The sequence below is a fragment of the Rhinatrema bivittatum genome, chromosome 9, assembly GCF_901001135.1.
Source record: "Rhinatrema bivittatum chromosome 9, aRhiBiv1.1, whole genome shotgun sequence".
Classification (NCBI taxonomy): domain Eukaryota; kingdom Metazoa; phylum Chordata; class Amphibia; order Gymnophiona; family Rhinatrematidae; genus Rhinatrema; species Rhinatrema bivittatum.
This window is the reverse complement of record NC_042623.1, coordinates 223,109,317-223,125,647: the sequence shown is the minus strand read 5'-3', so window position 1 is coordinate 223,125,647 and position 16,331 is coordinate 223,109,317. Positions and strand designations below refer to the sequence as shown.

The 16,331-nt window shown below is 48.8% G+C and overlaps 1 protein-coding gene across 2 annotated transcripts in view; it reads right to left on the bottom strand.

The window, feature by feature from the left end:
* PARL (presenilin associated rhomboid like) overlaps nucleotides 1–16,331 on the bottom strand; it is a 263,836-nt gene that overhangs the window by 125,917 nt on the left and 121,588 nt on the right. The window contains exon 7 of one of the 2 annotated variants that reach the window (XM_029617018.1): nucleotides 15,204–15,329. The exons of the other annotated variant lie outside the window; for it this stretch is intronic. Within the exon in view, the coding sequence (XP_029472878.1) occupies nucleotides 15,204–15,329 (126 nt within the window). The remainder of the gene's footprint in view (nucleotides 1–15,203; nucleotides 15,330–16,331) is intronic. 2 annotated transcript variants of the gene reach the window in all.

The window sequence follows — 16,331 nt, the reverse complement described above, 5'->3', positions numbered from 1 at the left end:
TGCGGCTGAAGAATCTGGGGGCTTTGGCATTGTTCAGAGTAGCCATCAGGTCTAAGTGGGGGGGGGACCCCACCTGCAGAAGATCAGATCCATCGCTCCAGACAGCTCCAACTGTCCTGGGTCTAGACGCTGATGACTGAGGAAGTCGGCTTGAACATTCTCCTTCCCCGCAATGTGGGAAGCTGCCAAGCGATTCAGGTGACGCTCTGCCCAGGTGAACAGCTTGCTGGCTTCCAAAGCCACCAGGCGACTTCTGGTGCCCCCCTGCCGATTGATATAGGCTACCGTGGTGGCATTGCCCGAGAGCACCCACACCGCCTTGTGACGGATCAGAGGGAGAAAGACCTTGAGTGCCAAACAGACTCCTCGGGCCTCCAGACGATTGATGTGCCAGCGGGACTGGACTGGGGACCAGGATCCCTGCTTGTACTGAGTTTGACACACTGCTCCCCAACTTGAGAGGCTGGCGTCTGTCGTAACAATGATCCACTGAGGAGTCTGTAGAGGCATCCCCTTCAGGAGGTGAGCGAGCGAGAGTCACCATTGCATGTCAGCGATGGTAGAGTCGGAGAGCAGGAGGAGCATCCGAAACTGTTCCGACACTGGCTTCCAGCGGGACAGCAAAGCTTTCTGTAATGGACTCATATGCACAAAAGCCCAAGGAACCAGGTCGATAGTGGAAGCCATGGACCCCAGGACCTGACGGTAATCCCAGGCCGTGGGTAGCGAGAGCGAGAGAAAACTGCGCACTTGATCCATAAGTTTGAGCGCCTGAGTGTCTGGCAGGAAAACCTTGCCAACCCGGGTGTCGTAGCGTGCTCCCAGGAATTCCAGAACCTGGGAGGGTTGGAGATTGCTTTTGGAAAAGTTGACTATCCACCTGAGGGAGGTCAGGAAAGCCAAGACCCTGTCGACCGCCAACTTGCAGAGAGCCAATCGTCTGGGACTCCTTCCCGGTGGAGAGCGGCCGCCACCACCACCATGACCTTGGTAAAAGTGCACTGCGCGGTGGCGAGGCCGAACGGGAGAGCCCGGAACTGGAAGTGTTGTCCAGAATGTTGAACCTGAGTTACTTCTGATGGTCGTGGCATATCGGTATGTGCAGGTAAGCCTCCATTAAGTCGAGCGAGACAAGATATTCACCTGAGCGAATCGCCGCTATCATCGCCCTCAGGGTCTCCATTCAAAAATGGGGAACCTTGAGGGCCCGGTTGACTCTCTTGAGATCCAAGATTGGACGGAAGGAACTGTCCTTTTTGGGCATGATGAAGTAGATGGAATACTGGCCGGAGCCTCGTTCCTCCACCAGGACTATGGCGCCAAGCTCTTGTAGCCTGCCAAGTGGCTGGTAGACCGCTGGCCGCTTCTGGCTTCCACAGGGAGAGATTATGTAAAGATCCGGCAGATCCCGAGCAAACTCTAATGCGAAACCTTTCTCTATCACCTCTAGGACCCACTGATCCAACATAATTTTGACCCATTCCTCGAGAAACAGGGACAGACGCCCACCTAAGTTTGGAACGGAGGAATGGGCCGGCCGTATTTCATTGAGGAGAGGACTTTGTGGCCGAGTGTTGTGGGTTACCATCTCGGAAGGAACGACAGCCACGAAAGGAATGAGACCAGGACTGGGATCTGGAGGAGATACCTCTTGGAAAGGATCCCCATGCTCTGCTATTATACCGACGCTGACCTCTAAGGCGAGAGCGTGAAGGAAAGAAGGACTTAGACTGTTTCTGGCGGTCCTCTGGCAGCTTATGACTCTCCCAGGGATTTAATAAGCTGTTCAAGGTCCTCACCAAAAAGCAACTTTCCCTTGAAAGGAAGCGTACCCAACTGCGACTTCGAGGAGGAATCCGCAGACTAATTGTGCAGCCAGAGGAGACGTCTGGCCGACACCGCTGAGACCATAGCCCTGGCCTGCACGCAGAGCAAATCGTATAGGGCATCAACCCCATATGTGACTACTGCCTCCAGCCGTTCAGCCTGCTCTGCCTCTGCAGATGAGAGGTCCTGGGTGCTGAGCAATTGTTGAACCCACCTGAGGCTTGCCCGCTGCATGAGACTGCTGCAGATTGTCACCCGGACTCCTAAGGCCAAGACTTCAAAGATAAGCTTGAGGTAAAGCTCGAGTTTGCAGTCTTGAATATCCTTCAACGCCGTGGCTCCTACCACCGGGATGGTGGTGTGTTTGGTGACAGCGGAGACGGAGGCATCCATCTTGGGAACTTTTAAGCATCTCTAGGCACTGATCAGGGAGGGGATAGAGCTTGTCCATCGCCCTTCCCACTCAGAGCCCCACCTCAGGAGACTCCCATTCCCGGAAAAGCAATTGTCTGTGCATCGGATGAAATGGGAATGTATGTGGAGGTGCCCTGTCCCGCCAGGACCGGGTCCACGTCAGCTGGCATAGAGGCCGCAGCAGTATCCTCAGGTGGCATTTCAATTCCCAGCTCATCTAAAATAAAGGGAATGAGTGGATCCAGCTCTTCCCTTTGGACAGACGGAGAACACGCAGATCGTCACCCTCAAGAGCAGTAAACCAGAGTCTGGATCAGGATCAGGGACCGCGGGAGGCTGAGGGGGATCCGGGGGGACCGGGACTCCTGGCACCACCCTGACCCTGATGGAACCCTGTCCATCCGGGACAGTAGGGGGCTGCAGAGCAGGCACCCAAGGGATTTTTGCTGGGGGGGGGGGGGGGGACCTGGGGACAGATCATCCTCTTCCTGTAGACTAGCCAGATAGGATTTGCTTTTAATGCACAAATCCTATGTTGAAAAACAAGGCCTAGATTTCCCAGGTAGGGGGGGAGGGGGGTAAGGAGGCAGGGTCAGGGATCCCCTCCAGGGAGTGAATGGGACTTAAATCTGGGGGAGAAATAGTAAAATCGGGCTTTTACCCCTTCCTCCAGCCCCAAATCCATAGTGTAAGCTGCTCCCAAATGGCCGCCGTTCCCACGGTTTTTCGCAATGGGAATGGCATGGCCACGCGCTGAGGAGCCCGACCCCAGGCCGCTGGTCTCATCGCCACCGTGGAAGGACTCTCCCCGCCTGGCAAGCACCCGGAACAAAGCCCATCGCGGGAGAGCCGCGAAGCAGGCTCTCCGCAGGCTGAACAAACAAAAGAACGCGGCATGATCAAAGCAGTGAGCCGCCGCGGAGAAGGAGATCAGCTGTGCTGGGCTGCACCGGTAAGCAAGAGCAGGCGAATGAACCCTGCACACTGCCTCCCAGAGCAAGGGGAAAAATAAGCTTGTCTTTTATTTACAATTCGCGGTATATAAAAGCTTTAAAATAAATAAATTTATTTTTTTTTAAATTTTTTAGCAGGGAATTAAGCTTCCCTGCTAGGCTACCTGAGGTATTGAGCGTCTCAGGCTCAGAGCAGCCAGAGAGGGGGAGTAACTGGACCACCACTATCACCCCAACAGACAAGCAGATCACCGAGAAGGGGAGCCTAGGCTGAATAATCAAGGGGCAAGCCCCCCTAGGCCCCCATAAGAGCGAGGAGACAGAACTGTCTCCGTCAAAGCAGAAGTTTTGAATGCAAACAGAAAAATTGAGATCCTTTTTTTTTTTTTTTAATTTATAAAAGGATAAGTAATACTTGCTTGATTTTGGAAACATTATGAGAAGAAAACCTCACAGGAAAAGAGAAAATTGAGGAAGAAAGGGAACTGCAGGTTCACCTGCCTGCATCTGCTGGAGACAGAGAAATACTGAAGGGATGCAGGGTAGGCTCTGTCCTGATATAGGATACCCTTTCAGTTTTTCTCTGTCTCCATCTGCTGGACAGGAGGCTCAACCCACTGTCTGGACTGATCTGGGTACGTACAGGGAAACAGTTTATATGTTTCAGTAGTTGCTCTCAAGTCCAGCTCTCCAAATGCTTAAGAATCTTCAGTGAACTAGTCTAAATTACCAAGAATGTAGCTTTCTTGTTGCAGTAACAGGATTGCCCAGATAAGGACGTTCTCAGCAAGCATTCTAATGAAGGCTATCTTTATACAGTTCATCCCATAGGTACAAGGCTATAAGCAGCATAGTAGATTACACTGGTTAACAAACTCAGGGAATTCTTTACAGTTCTCATCCAATGTGTCAGGAAGTGGCCTACAAGGTTCTGTCCCTGGTGCTGGAACATAGGGCTAAGTGCTCTGCAAACCATATTACAGGTTTCAGAGAGCCTATCTGCTGTTTTAGATGGTGTGCTAGAACTTGTATGGCTTGAATTGCTTTAACTAATTACTTCTGTAGGTCAGATTATCTTGCTGCTGCCTCCATTGGCATGAGCTCTGGGGTTTGGACTGACAATAACCATCAGTTTTAGGTCAGTCTATGGGCAACTGACAGAATGAACAAGAAGAAGCCTACCTCATCAGAATATGCAGGGTACCCAAAGAATCTGTTGCAGAGCCCTGAAGGGTAAGTAGAGGATAGCATAAACCCAGTCTTTGCTGAGGTCAAAAAGCTACAAGGTCGGTCCAGGGAAGCTGGAACACACCAGGAACCAGGTAGGAATTCACAAAGGTTGGAACATACCCAGAACAGGGCAGGAATCTGTGAAGGGAGGAAAAGACCTGGCACAAGACTGTTGCACAGGAACAGAGATTCTGGAGGAAGGTCCAATCAAAGTATTTCCCTTGCTGCACCAATCAAGAAATTCTTAGGTAAATCTGCTTGTTGGCTGCCACAAAAGTGCATGTTAAGGTTGCTCTGATCCTCAAGCCTCTTGTGAATTCCTAGCCTCTTTCCTCCAGGTTCATTGGTTCAAAACTCACTGGTTCCTGACACAAAAGAGAAGCAAGGGAAAGAGAACAAACCAGGAAAAGAAAGGTAAAAGGAAAAGTGATAAATATGACAAGGGGGAGATCTAGAGAGAAGACACAAGCAGAAAATGAGGGACAAATAAGAAAGAACTAGAGTACTGAAAAACAAAACAGAAGGGTGAATATGAAGGGAGATAGAGATTGAAAGAAATGAAGAGGGAATAAAGAGGAGAGTGAAAGCGAGGGATAAGGAAAGAAGTAGACAACAGGCACAGAATGAAAGCACATGATATAGGGAAAGGGGAAGAGAGGGATATGGATAGAAAGGGTAACATAACAAGAAAGCAGGGAATGAAAAACAAAAGAGATAACAGGAAAAGGAAGAGATAATTAGAAAGGAGATAAAATGAAAAAACTGGCTGAGTGTCAGAAGGGGTAGAAACAGGGATAAAAATAGGAAGGGATGGAGCAAAATGTAGTAGGCAGGACTGTCACTGGACTAACCGATGCACCGGGAAGTGCAAAGCAGGGATCCCCCTCCAAAGTTCCCGACACGTGGGTTGGGAGTGATTTAAAATAGACAAGTAAAGAAAAAGATAAAGGATATAAAGTAATAAAGGTACAAAGACAACAAACTAAAACTTTAGTAAAAATTTGTCTATTCACATCCCATTTACTACTGTTTAACTAATCTTCTCTACTCTTAATGCCCCAATCCTGCTTCTCTTGTTTATTGCAGCTCTTCCATTACTCAATTATACTACAACCAAATAATTTTCGCAGCCTTCTGCCAAAATCTGCGCCAGAAATAAGTACTTGAAATACAAGAACAGTCACCCAATGCCATCAATAGGAAGAAGATATAGTAGGTAATGGAAGAGGCAAATCCAATCAGAATAGTTATTTTTATAAATATAAAGTGCCTCCCTCTCTCTATTCCAATCTGTCCCCCACTGCCTCCCACTGAACACTGCTGGGCGGTTCCAAAGTCTCTCTCCACTGTGATACAGAAACACAACAACAGTAAAGTGCGTGGGAGAGCCGGCGCTCTGAGGCGAGCGCCCACTCTCGGGGCACCTCTCCTGGGTGCACAATTTTGTATTCAAATTAGGGCACGCGCTAATTAAGGAGGCGCTAGGGTCACTAGCGTGTCCCTAGCGCCTCCTTATTGGCAGAAGCAGTGGCTGTCAGCAGGTTTGACAGCCGACGCTTAATTTTACCGGCGTCGGTTGTCAAACCAGCTGACAGCCACAGGTTCGGAAAACGGACACCGGAAAAAATTGAGCATCCGTTTTCCAACCCGCAGGCCAATTTTTTTTTTTTTAAGATTTTTTTTTTTTTTTTTTAGTTTTGGGGCCTCCAACAATATCGCTGTGATATTAAGTCAGAGGGTGTACAGAAAAGTAGTTTTTTCTGCTTTTCTGTACACTTGCTCTGTGCTATCTGAAATTAACTCCTGCCTTTGGTAGGAGTTAATTTCTGAAAGTAAAATGTGCGGCTTGGCCACATTTTGCTTTCTGTATTGCGGGTGACTAGCTAATAGGCTCATCAACATGCATTTGCATGTGATAAGCGCTATTAGTTTCGGGGGTGGGGGGTTGGCCGCACGTTTTCCACATGCTATTACCCCTTACTGTATAAGGGGTAAAAATAGCATGTCGAAAACGCGCGGCCGAGCGCACCATACTGTATTGGCCTGTAGGTTAGGTAGAAGGGAGATCAAAAGCCCACCATGATCAGTCTCCTTCAGTCTCCTCTCTGACAACTCCTGAAATTCAGAGGAAAGTTAAAAGAAACACCATGTCACAGTCAGTTGGTTACCCAGAGGAAGAAACACCTTCAGGACTCCTACAAAGGCATCTTCCTGAATCAATCACTCTGATCTTAGCTGACTGTCATAATGAATTTTTTATCTTCTAGAAACTTCCTTTTAAACATGTCAATAGATTTGACCAGAACAACTTCCTCTGGATACATGTGCTACACAGCTTCATCCCCATAAGTAATATTTTAAAAAGATTATACAAAGTTAGATGTCTAAAAGCTGCATTTAGATGGCCACAAGCATTAAAGAAAAGTACACCACTTCTAAAAATTCCCAGTTGAATCCTAGTATCTCAAATATCTAATTTTTAATGATGATCTAAAGTAGGCAGTCAGAGGAGAGTGGAAGCACAGGATACAGGATCTTGTTGTATAGACTGAAGGAGATAGGTATCTCTGGTACAGTCTGGAGTTGGTTCAGGTCTTACTTAACTAATAGGCAACAACAAGCAATAATTGACAGACTTATCTCGGACTGGTTTCCTATGCACTCAGGTGTTACACAGAGATCTGCATTGTCAGCGCTTTTATTTAACATCTATCCGGTGCCGATTTGTCAACTGTTATCTACTTTCTGTACAAGTTATTGAATCGATGCTGATGATGTTCAATTTTACATCCCGTTAGCTAGTTCATGTTCTGATACCTCTGCTCTGATTTCATTATGTGCAAGTTCCATTAAGCAATGACTCAGTCATAACAAGCTTGTTTTAAATCTGGCAAAAACGGAACTTATCATGATCCAGCACTGTAATGCAGTACAAATTCTTCAGAGTATATGAGTTGAGGGGCTAATGTATAGAAATTGATATAAGCTCGAAGCCTTGGAGTAATTATCAATTCTAAGCTGTGCCCCCAGATTAGATCAGTTGTTCATTCGGGGTTCTACAGATTGCAATTATTAAGAGATCTAGCGCCACTTTTACTCCCTGGCAATTTTCGGGCAGTAGTGCAAGCCTTTTTATTGTCTGCATTAGATTACTGCAATTCCCTTTATATGGGACAATCAATCAAACTTTTACAGTTATTCCAGAATTCTGCAGCACATTTAATTACTGGCTGTAATTAAATGTAAAGAGTGATCAAATTTCTCCAGCTCTTGCAGGTCTCCACTGGCTTCCTGTTCAGTCAAGGATTAAGTACAAGGTGGCCATGTTAATACATAAGCTGATGGCCATCAATTCTTTGCCTTGGACAAATGCAATGCTGCAGATATATAACTCTACAAAATCACTGCAGTCCTCTCAGAGGGCTCTTATTAGATCAAGGGTCAGGAACCTTTTTGGCTGAGAGAGCCATGAACGCCACATATTTTAAAATGTAATTCCATGAGAGCCATACAATATGTTTAAAACTAAATACAAGTAAATGTGTGCATTTTATGTAAGATCACACTTTTAAAGTACAATAAGTCTCTGAAAATATTACACCAGGCCTTAAGACACCAATACATCTCCTATCAGGAAAACGGACCAAGTCAGGCTGCTATAGAGTCCTACACAGAAACTACACGCCAGCAGAAAACCTCACCTGAATCATGTGCTGACCCTCACCTAACATAGAATAAAGAGACCAAAACGCATAACTAGAAGCATGCAGAAAAAACTGAATTGGAAACTGCAACAAGCCAGAGTCTCTGTATGCAGTGTAACAAAGGAAAAAAGAAACATCACCCACCCTTATAAAACAAATCAAGAAATATAAAATCAGTAGCAGTTAAACCGTACTAACAAAAAGAACAGATTATTTCAAAACAGCTGATGAGTGGAATATCCAATAATTAAAAACTCATATAAAAAATTTCTAGATACCAATAAAATATTTCAAAATAGCAGACACAAAGACCCAGTAATGAAAAATAAGGATACAAACATTTTTTTCCTCTGCATACCTGGGAACGTTTGATATCCAGGTCTCCTGAGATTGTTTTGAATTAGCAGGAGGAGGGGTGGTTTGCTTGGAACTTTCTCCTCTCTCTCAGTCACATACCAGCGCTCTCTCTCACACTGGCTCTCAATTACACACCTATACACACATGCTCTCAGTCACTCACATATACACATGCTTTTTCTCTCACTTATATAGGCTCTTAATTACACATTTAGAAACATGCTGTCTATCTTTTCACACTTACACACACAGGCTCTCAATCACACACATACATGCTGTCTTCTTCTCTCAGACACAGACTCTCATTCACATGCTTACAAACATGCTCTCTCTCTTTCTCTCATTTACACACAGGCTCTCAATCACATACTCACATGCTCCCTCACCTAAACCATCTCTCAATCACACACACACACACGCTCTCTCTTTCTCTCATTTAGACACAGGCTCTCAATCACATACTGACATGCTCTCTCACCTAAACCAGCTCTCAATCACACACAGACACACATGTTCTCTCTCTTACTTATACACACAGGCTCTTAATCATACATACACATGATCTCTCTCACACACAAAGGATCTCAATCATACACACATACTCTTTCACACAAACAGGTTTTCAATCACAAACTTACACATACAGGTTCCCAATCGTAAACTTACATTCATGCTCTCTCTCTCACAGGCAGGCCCTCAATCACAGACATACTCTCTTTCACAGGCTCTCAATCATTCACATACATGCTATCTCACTCACACACATAAACCCACAGGATCTCAAAGGAAAATTAGTTTATTACCTGATAATTTTCATTCCTGTAGTACCAAGGATCATCCAGGACACCTGGGTTGTGACTCCGCACCAGTAGATGGAGACAGAGCAAGATCTGTCGGACTTAGCCATATATGGCAATGTGCCTGCCACAGCCCCTCAGTCTTACGTAATGTCAAAGCAGAGAACAAGAACAAGGAAACTAGCTAGATAACCTACTTTAACGGGGAGCAATTCAAAACCCCAACTGGAACAGAACTCCCCCAACCGAGGGAGTGAAACAAGTAATCAGATTAGGTAATCAAACAACGAGCGGAATCTCCGTTACTTCAGAGCAGCAACTCGGGCGGGATCCTGGACTGATCCTTGGTACTACAGGAACGAAAATTATCAGGTAAGAAACTAATTTTCCTTTCCCTGTACGTACCAGGATCAATCCAGGACACCTGGGATGTACCAGAGCCAACTTACAGAGGGTGGGAAGCAGAGAGTCCCGCTCGGAGTACCCTCTCTCCAAAACCCCTGGAATCAGTAGCCTGAACATCCAACCGGTAATGTCTAATGAAGGTATGCAATGACTTCCAAGTAGCCGCCCTGCAAATCTCTTGAGGCGACACCTGAGAAGATTCCGCCCAAGACGCAGCATGGGATTGTGTCGAGTGAGCCCTGAGACCCACGGGAACAGGCTTACCCTGCACTAGGTACGCTGAGCCAATGGCATCCTTGAGCCAACGGGCGATCGTCGTCCAGGACGCTGCGGCACCTCTTTTTGGACCGGAGAACAGAACAAATAGATGATCTGTCACCCGGAAAGGATTAATGACCTCCAGATAGCGAAGGAGGGTCCTTCGCACATTCAGCTTCCGTAAGTCCTTCATTTCCGGCTCCGAGGACTCCCAGACCGCGAAAGCGGAAAGCTCAACTGATTGGTTTAAGTGAAACGCCGACACGACTTTTGGCAAAAAAGAAGGGACTGTCCGCAAGGAGACTCCTGAGTCGGAGATGCGCAAGAACGGCTCCCTACAGGACAGCGCCTGCAACTCCAAAACCCGCCGTGCCGAGGTAATCGCGACAAGGAATACGGTCTTCAACGTGAGATCTTTAAGGGCTCAAACGGAGCAGAGCATAAGGTGGAGAGAACCCAACTGAGGTTCCAGGACGGGCAAGGATGACGCAATGGAGGACGGAGATGATTTGCCCCCCGAAGAAAGCGGGAGATATCCGGGTGCAGGGCCAGGAAGGATCCGCGAACCTTACCCCACGGACAACCAAGCGCCGCAACTTGGACTCGAAGGTAACTGCACGCTAGTCCTTTGGCAAGACCAGCCTGGAGAAAAGCTAGGATATCGGAGACGGAGGCGGAGGTAGGATCCACCCCTCGCTTCACAAACCATTCCTCAAAAACTACCCAGACTCGGACATACACCAAGGATGTAGACTGCTTTCTGGACCTCAACAGTGTTGCTACCACCGCATCTGAATAACCTTTTCTCTTCAACCGATTCCTCTCAAAAGCCATGCCGCGAGACAAAAGTGATCCGCATCCTCCAAACAGACGGAGCCCTGACGGAGGAGCCCCGCAAACCCCTGAAGACGAAGGGGAGCATCCACCGACAACTGAATGAGATCTGAGAACCATGGACGACACGGCCACTCTGGTGCCACCATGATCACGTTGGACGGGTGCAACTCTATGCGCCAAAGGATCTTGCCTATCATCGGCCATGGAGGAAACACATACAGCAAGACATCCACCGGCCAGGGGAGAACCAACGCGTCGATGCCCTTGGCCCCTCTCTCTCGACGTCGGCTGTAAAATCGCGGAGCCTTCGCGTTTTGCCACGTGGCCATCAGGTGCATGTGGGGCATCCCCCACTTTTTGCAAATGAGAAAAAGCGTCTTCCGCCAGTTCCCATTCTCCGGGATCCAGGTGATGACGGCTGAGAAAATCCGCCCGAACATTGTCGACTCCGGCAATGTGAGACGCTGCGATGTGCTGAGATGTTGTTCTGCCCAGCCTATCAAGAGCTGCGCCTCCTCCGCCACCAGTGGACTCCTTGTCCTGCCTTGGCGATTGATGTAGGCCACGATGGTTGCATTGTCCGACAACACCCGGACCGCCTTTCCCCGTACCAGCAGCAGAAAGGACTGCAGCGCCAGGCGTGCCGCTCTGGTCTCTAGCCGGTTGATGGACCACTGAGATTGAGTCGAGGACCACCGGCCCTGTACTGACTTGCCTAGGCAGACCGCTCCCCAACCGGAAAGGCTGGCATCCGTGGTTACCACCGTCCAGTTGGGAACTAGCAGGGACACTCCACAAGTCAGATGGTCCGAATCCAACCACCAGTGAAGACTGGCCCTCGCCTGGACCGTGAGCGGAAGCCTTAGGTGGAACTCTTCTGACACCGGCTTCCAGCGGGAAAGTAAGGCTGATTGTAATAGCCGTAGATGAGCAAAAGCCCAGGGGACCAACGCGAACGTTGACACCATAGAACCCAGAACCGTCAGATAATCGCAAACCAGCGGTAGCCAAAGAGATAGCAACTGTCTCACTTGACTCTGAAGCTTGCGTGCACGTTCCCCGGACAGAAAAACCTTGCCCTGTTTCGTGTCGAATAGGGCTCCCAGGTACTCCAAGGACCGGGTGGGGACGAGCTGACTCTTGTTGAAGTTGACGACCCAGCCCAGGGACTGCAAAAGATGGAGGACCCTGGCAACCGCCTGACGACACCGACTCTCGGACTTGGCCCGAATCAACCAATCGTCCAAGTAGGGGTGTACCAGGAATCCCTCCTGTCGAAGCTGAGCTGCCACGACGACCATCACCTTCGTGAACGTGCGAGGGGCCGTGGCAAGTCCGAAAGGGAGAGCACGGAATTGATAATGCCGGCCCAGGATGCAAAACCTGAGGAACCGTTGAAAAGACGGCTGGATGCCTACATGGAGGTACGCTTCCGTGAGATCCAGGGAGGCCAGGAATTCGCCTGGACGTACCGAGGCAATCACCGACCGAATTGTCTCCATTTTGAAGTGTGGAATGCGAAGGCATCTGTTTACCCCTTTCAGATCCAAAATTGGCCTTGACGTGCCGTCCTTCTTTGGCACGATGAAGTAAATGGAGTAACGGCTCTTGCCTTGCTGACTGGGAGGTACGGGGGAAATTGCTCCCAAGCTTTCCAAGCGCCGGAGGGTTCCTCGTACTGCCGCCCCCTTCTTTGGACACTTGCAGGGCGACACCAGGAACTTGTCTGCCGGAGTTCGTGCAAAATCTAATGCGTAGCCGTGCCTTATCACGCTGAGGACCCACTGATCCGACGTTATTTTGGCCCATTCCTCGAAAAACAACGTCAACCTCGCCCCTACGTTTGGAACGATGGCCTGGGGTTGACACGAGGGATGGGCCAACCGCATCTCATTGAGAAGCCTTGGGTCCCGTACCCGACGGGGTTCCCCCTTGTCTACCGAATCATTTCCCACGAAAGGACTGCGGCCACTGGGAGGCCCGGGAGGAAGACGACCGGTAAGAAGGACTGGCAGACCTCTGGGACGCGACCGTCTGTTTCCTCGAAAGCAGGACCTACTAGGGAAAGAGGACCGAGTTCTGGGCCTGTCCTCAGGCAGCTTAAAGGCCCTGTTCTCTCCCAGGGAAAGCATCAAATCATCCAACTCCTTGCCAAACAACAACTTTCCCTTGAACGGCAGCGCCCTGAGGTGAGCCTTGGAGGATCCATCTGCCGCCCAATTGCGAAGCCAAAGAAGGCGGCGCACCGAGACGGCCGAGACCATGTATCTAGCTGAAGTACGAAGGAGATCGTGGAGAGCATCTGCCCCATATGCTATTGCCGCCTCCAGTCGATCTGCCTGCATGGCCTCCTCCTCCGAGAGATCAGCATTTGCCTGGAGGACCTGGGCCCAGCGCAGACTAGCCCGCATGGCGAAGTTACTACAGATGGCGGCCCGGACCCCCAAAGCTGAAACTTCAAAACTCTTCTTAAGTTGTACCTCCAGTTTCCTGTCCTGTATGTCTCTGAGGGCCATGGCCCCCGTGACTGGGGCATCCCTGGCTTTCCTGTTCTTAGATCCTGATTTGCCAGCTCCCCCCGCGGGAAAAACTTTCTCCGCTCTGCGTCTGCGGCCCTTATATTTGAGAACTTTGCGCAGCAACAGCGCAAAATCCAACGAAAATGAGGACCCGGAGTCCGAAGAATCTTCGCCTGCGCTGGCCTCCACAGGGGACTCAGCCCCCCCGGCGCATCCCCCCCCCCCCCCCGAAGGCCTTTGCTGCGGCGAAAGCGCGGGAGGCATGCCGCTATCCCCAGCAGCCTCCCGCGCGATTTCGCGGGCTGTTCCCAAAATGGCCGCCACTCCTGCGCAAGCGGGAAGGGGTCAGCCGGCCTCTCAGCCACTGTGCCAACACGCAGCGGCGATCGCGCCGATTGGAATCGGCCCCCCCGACTTGCCCCGGACGGTCCCTCTCCGCCCAGGACGCAGGAAGAACAAATCCCCTCCCTCGAGAGATGCGCGCGCGCCGAGCCGCATGCCCAGCAAACCGACCCCCGCGGCAACAGCAATTAAATTTAAATTAAAGTTAAAATTAAATTCAATCCCCCATCAAGCGGCTCCCCCCAAGAGACCCCCCGAGACGGAGACGCGAAGAAATGGAGAGCCGGCAGGAAAATAAAAACGTCTTTTTTTTTTTTTTTTCCCAAAACTTGCCGCTGTCCTCGGTCCTGGGGTCCTACTCCAGCGGGGGTGAGTGAACCGGGCTCCCCGGTGTCACCCCCGACGCTGCTACTAGCCCAGCCGGGTCCTCGACCCTAGCAGCGGCCTCAACCAGGGGGGAATGGTCCCCTCAGAACCTTCAAACGCCCCTGGGAGGCAGGACGGACGGGACTTCCTTCAGAACTTTTAAATTAAATTCCCTGAACCTTAATTAAACAGCACTAACAATAAAAAATCAATAAAAATCAACCCTGACTGACTAACAGAACCCAGGGCAGGCAGAGGCTGTGACTGCACCTGCACCATCTACTGGAAGAGTAAGACTGAGGGGCTGTGGCAGGCACAGGGTCATATATGGCTAAGTCCGACAGATCTTGCTCTGTCTCCCTCTACTGGTGCGGAGTCACAACCCAGGTGTCCTGGACTGATCCTGGTACGTACAGGGAAACACACATGCATGCTTGCTTGCTCATTCACTCACTCCCTCCCTTCCTGGAACTAGCGGCAGCAGCAGCCTCCTCCCAACCCTAACCTCCTTCATTTTCAGCCCTTGCGGAGAAAAGAGTCCCATCGGCCGCAGGGGTTGACGTTCTTCATTTTTCTCCGAGCCGTGCTGCTGATCCTTCAGGCCACGCCTTTCTTCTGTTCTTCGGGCCGACGCTGACCACACTAGCATGGTCTCTTCTTCCCGCACACGCACCCGCTGCTCACCACTTCCTCTTCCGGGCCACGGAGGGGGGCGGGAAGAAGAGAGCATGCCGGTGCCGCTGACTCCAGCTGTTCTTCCTTGTTCCGCCCGGGCTGACAGCATTTTAAGCCCGGGAGGAGGAGGACCGGGGAGTAGCTGGGTCAGTGGGGGACTGGGAAGTGTGGCAACACACCTACGTGTTCTTGGCGACACACTGGTGTGTCGCGACACACCGGTTGAGAACCACTGGTCTAAAGGAAGGTGTTTTGACTGTGCTTCTGAACTTCTTTAATTGTTTAGCACATGTATTACCCACTAATCTAATTCCTACAGCAGTTTACAAAATACAAACTTAAAATACAAAAATGATGCACACTGTACAAATATGATATACAAATGACAACCCATACAATGAAAGCATACATAACCACACAAAATCCTAAAGACAATAATGACTGGATATTATTTGGGGTTTTGTTGGGCCTGGCAGCTTTTTTTCTTTTAGGTTTCCACCTATACAACAACTTCCTCACCATATTTTGGATCCAGTTCTGATTCATTACTGTTTGAATCATTTTTGGAATCAAGTATTGTTCTTGGTTTCCTTGTGGGTTGTAGTCCTTCAGCGCTCTGGACATTTTTAGTCACCTGTATATCAGCTTAATGATTTGAAAAAAACATTGGTTTGAAATCTGACAGGCATGTCCATACTACGCTTTCTGTGCATAGGATTTATACTTGTATGTATAATAAATAGCTATTCTGTGACATTAATGTGGTTTCCAAATTCCCAGCACTCCCAAGACAATTGGGATCCACTTCTAGTCCCTTCTTTTGCATGAGGGTCACCTTTTTACTTTTCCAAGGTGGTTACAATTTACAGTATAATTTTCTTTTTTACAAATATTTGTCTTGGCCTTTTCTGCATAACATACATTTTCTTTCCTTTTTAACCGAATTTGATATGGTTTCATCTTAAGAAACTACGTTTTGTATATCTTGTATGTTAATATATATTGGTTGAATTTATTTAATACAAATGTCAGATTTGATTAAATGTGTTTCTCTGTTGGATTGATAATGCTTCTGTGGGCCTCCTTACCTAAAATAGATGTTTAAATGTCTGCAAATGCATCATTACAGATACATAAGATATGCTATTTAAAGAGGTATAGATGCATTTAAGTGAATGTTTAATATATGGAGAAATTACTTACCTGATAATTTTGTTTTCCTTAGTGTAGACAGATGGAGTCAGGACCAATGGGTATAGTGTACTCCTGATAGCAGATGTGAGACGGAGACAGATTTCAAAGCTGACGTCAGCCTACATATACCCGTGCAGGAAGTTCAGCTCTTCAGTATTCTCCTCGAAAAGCAATTGTGGATATATGTGTGCTTTATTAACTTGGTTAACTTTATTAACTAGGACTGGTTCAACTGATTTCCAATTGGAGACCGCCAGTGCACTCAACCGGATAACGCCGACACCCGGCAACTATGGGTGTCTTGAACTAGGGGTAATACCTGGCTTACCCATGTTTGTCTTGTTCTCGGGGCTTGTCACCCGAGGTTCCCGGATTCTGGGGCAGCCGTGGGCGGGGTGCTGAGTCCATCTGTCTACACTAAGGAAAACGAAATTATCAGGTAAGTAATTTCTC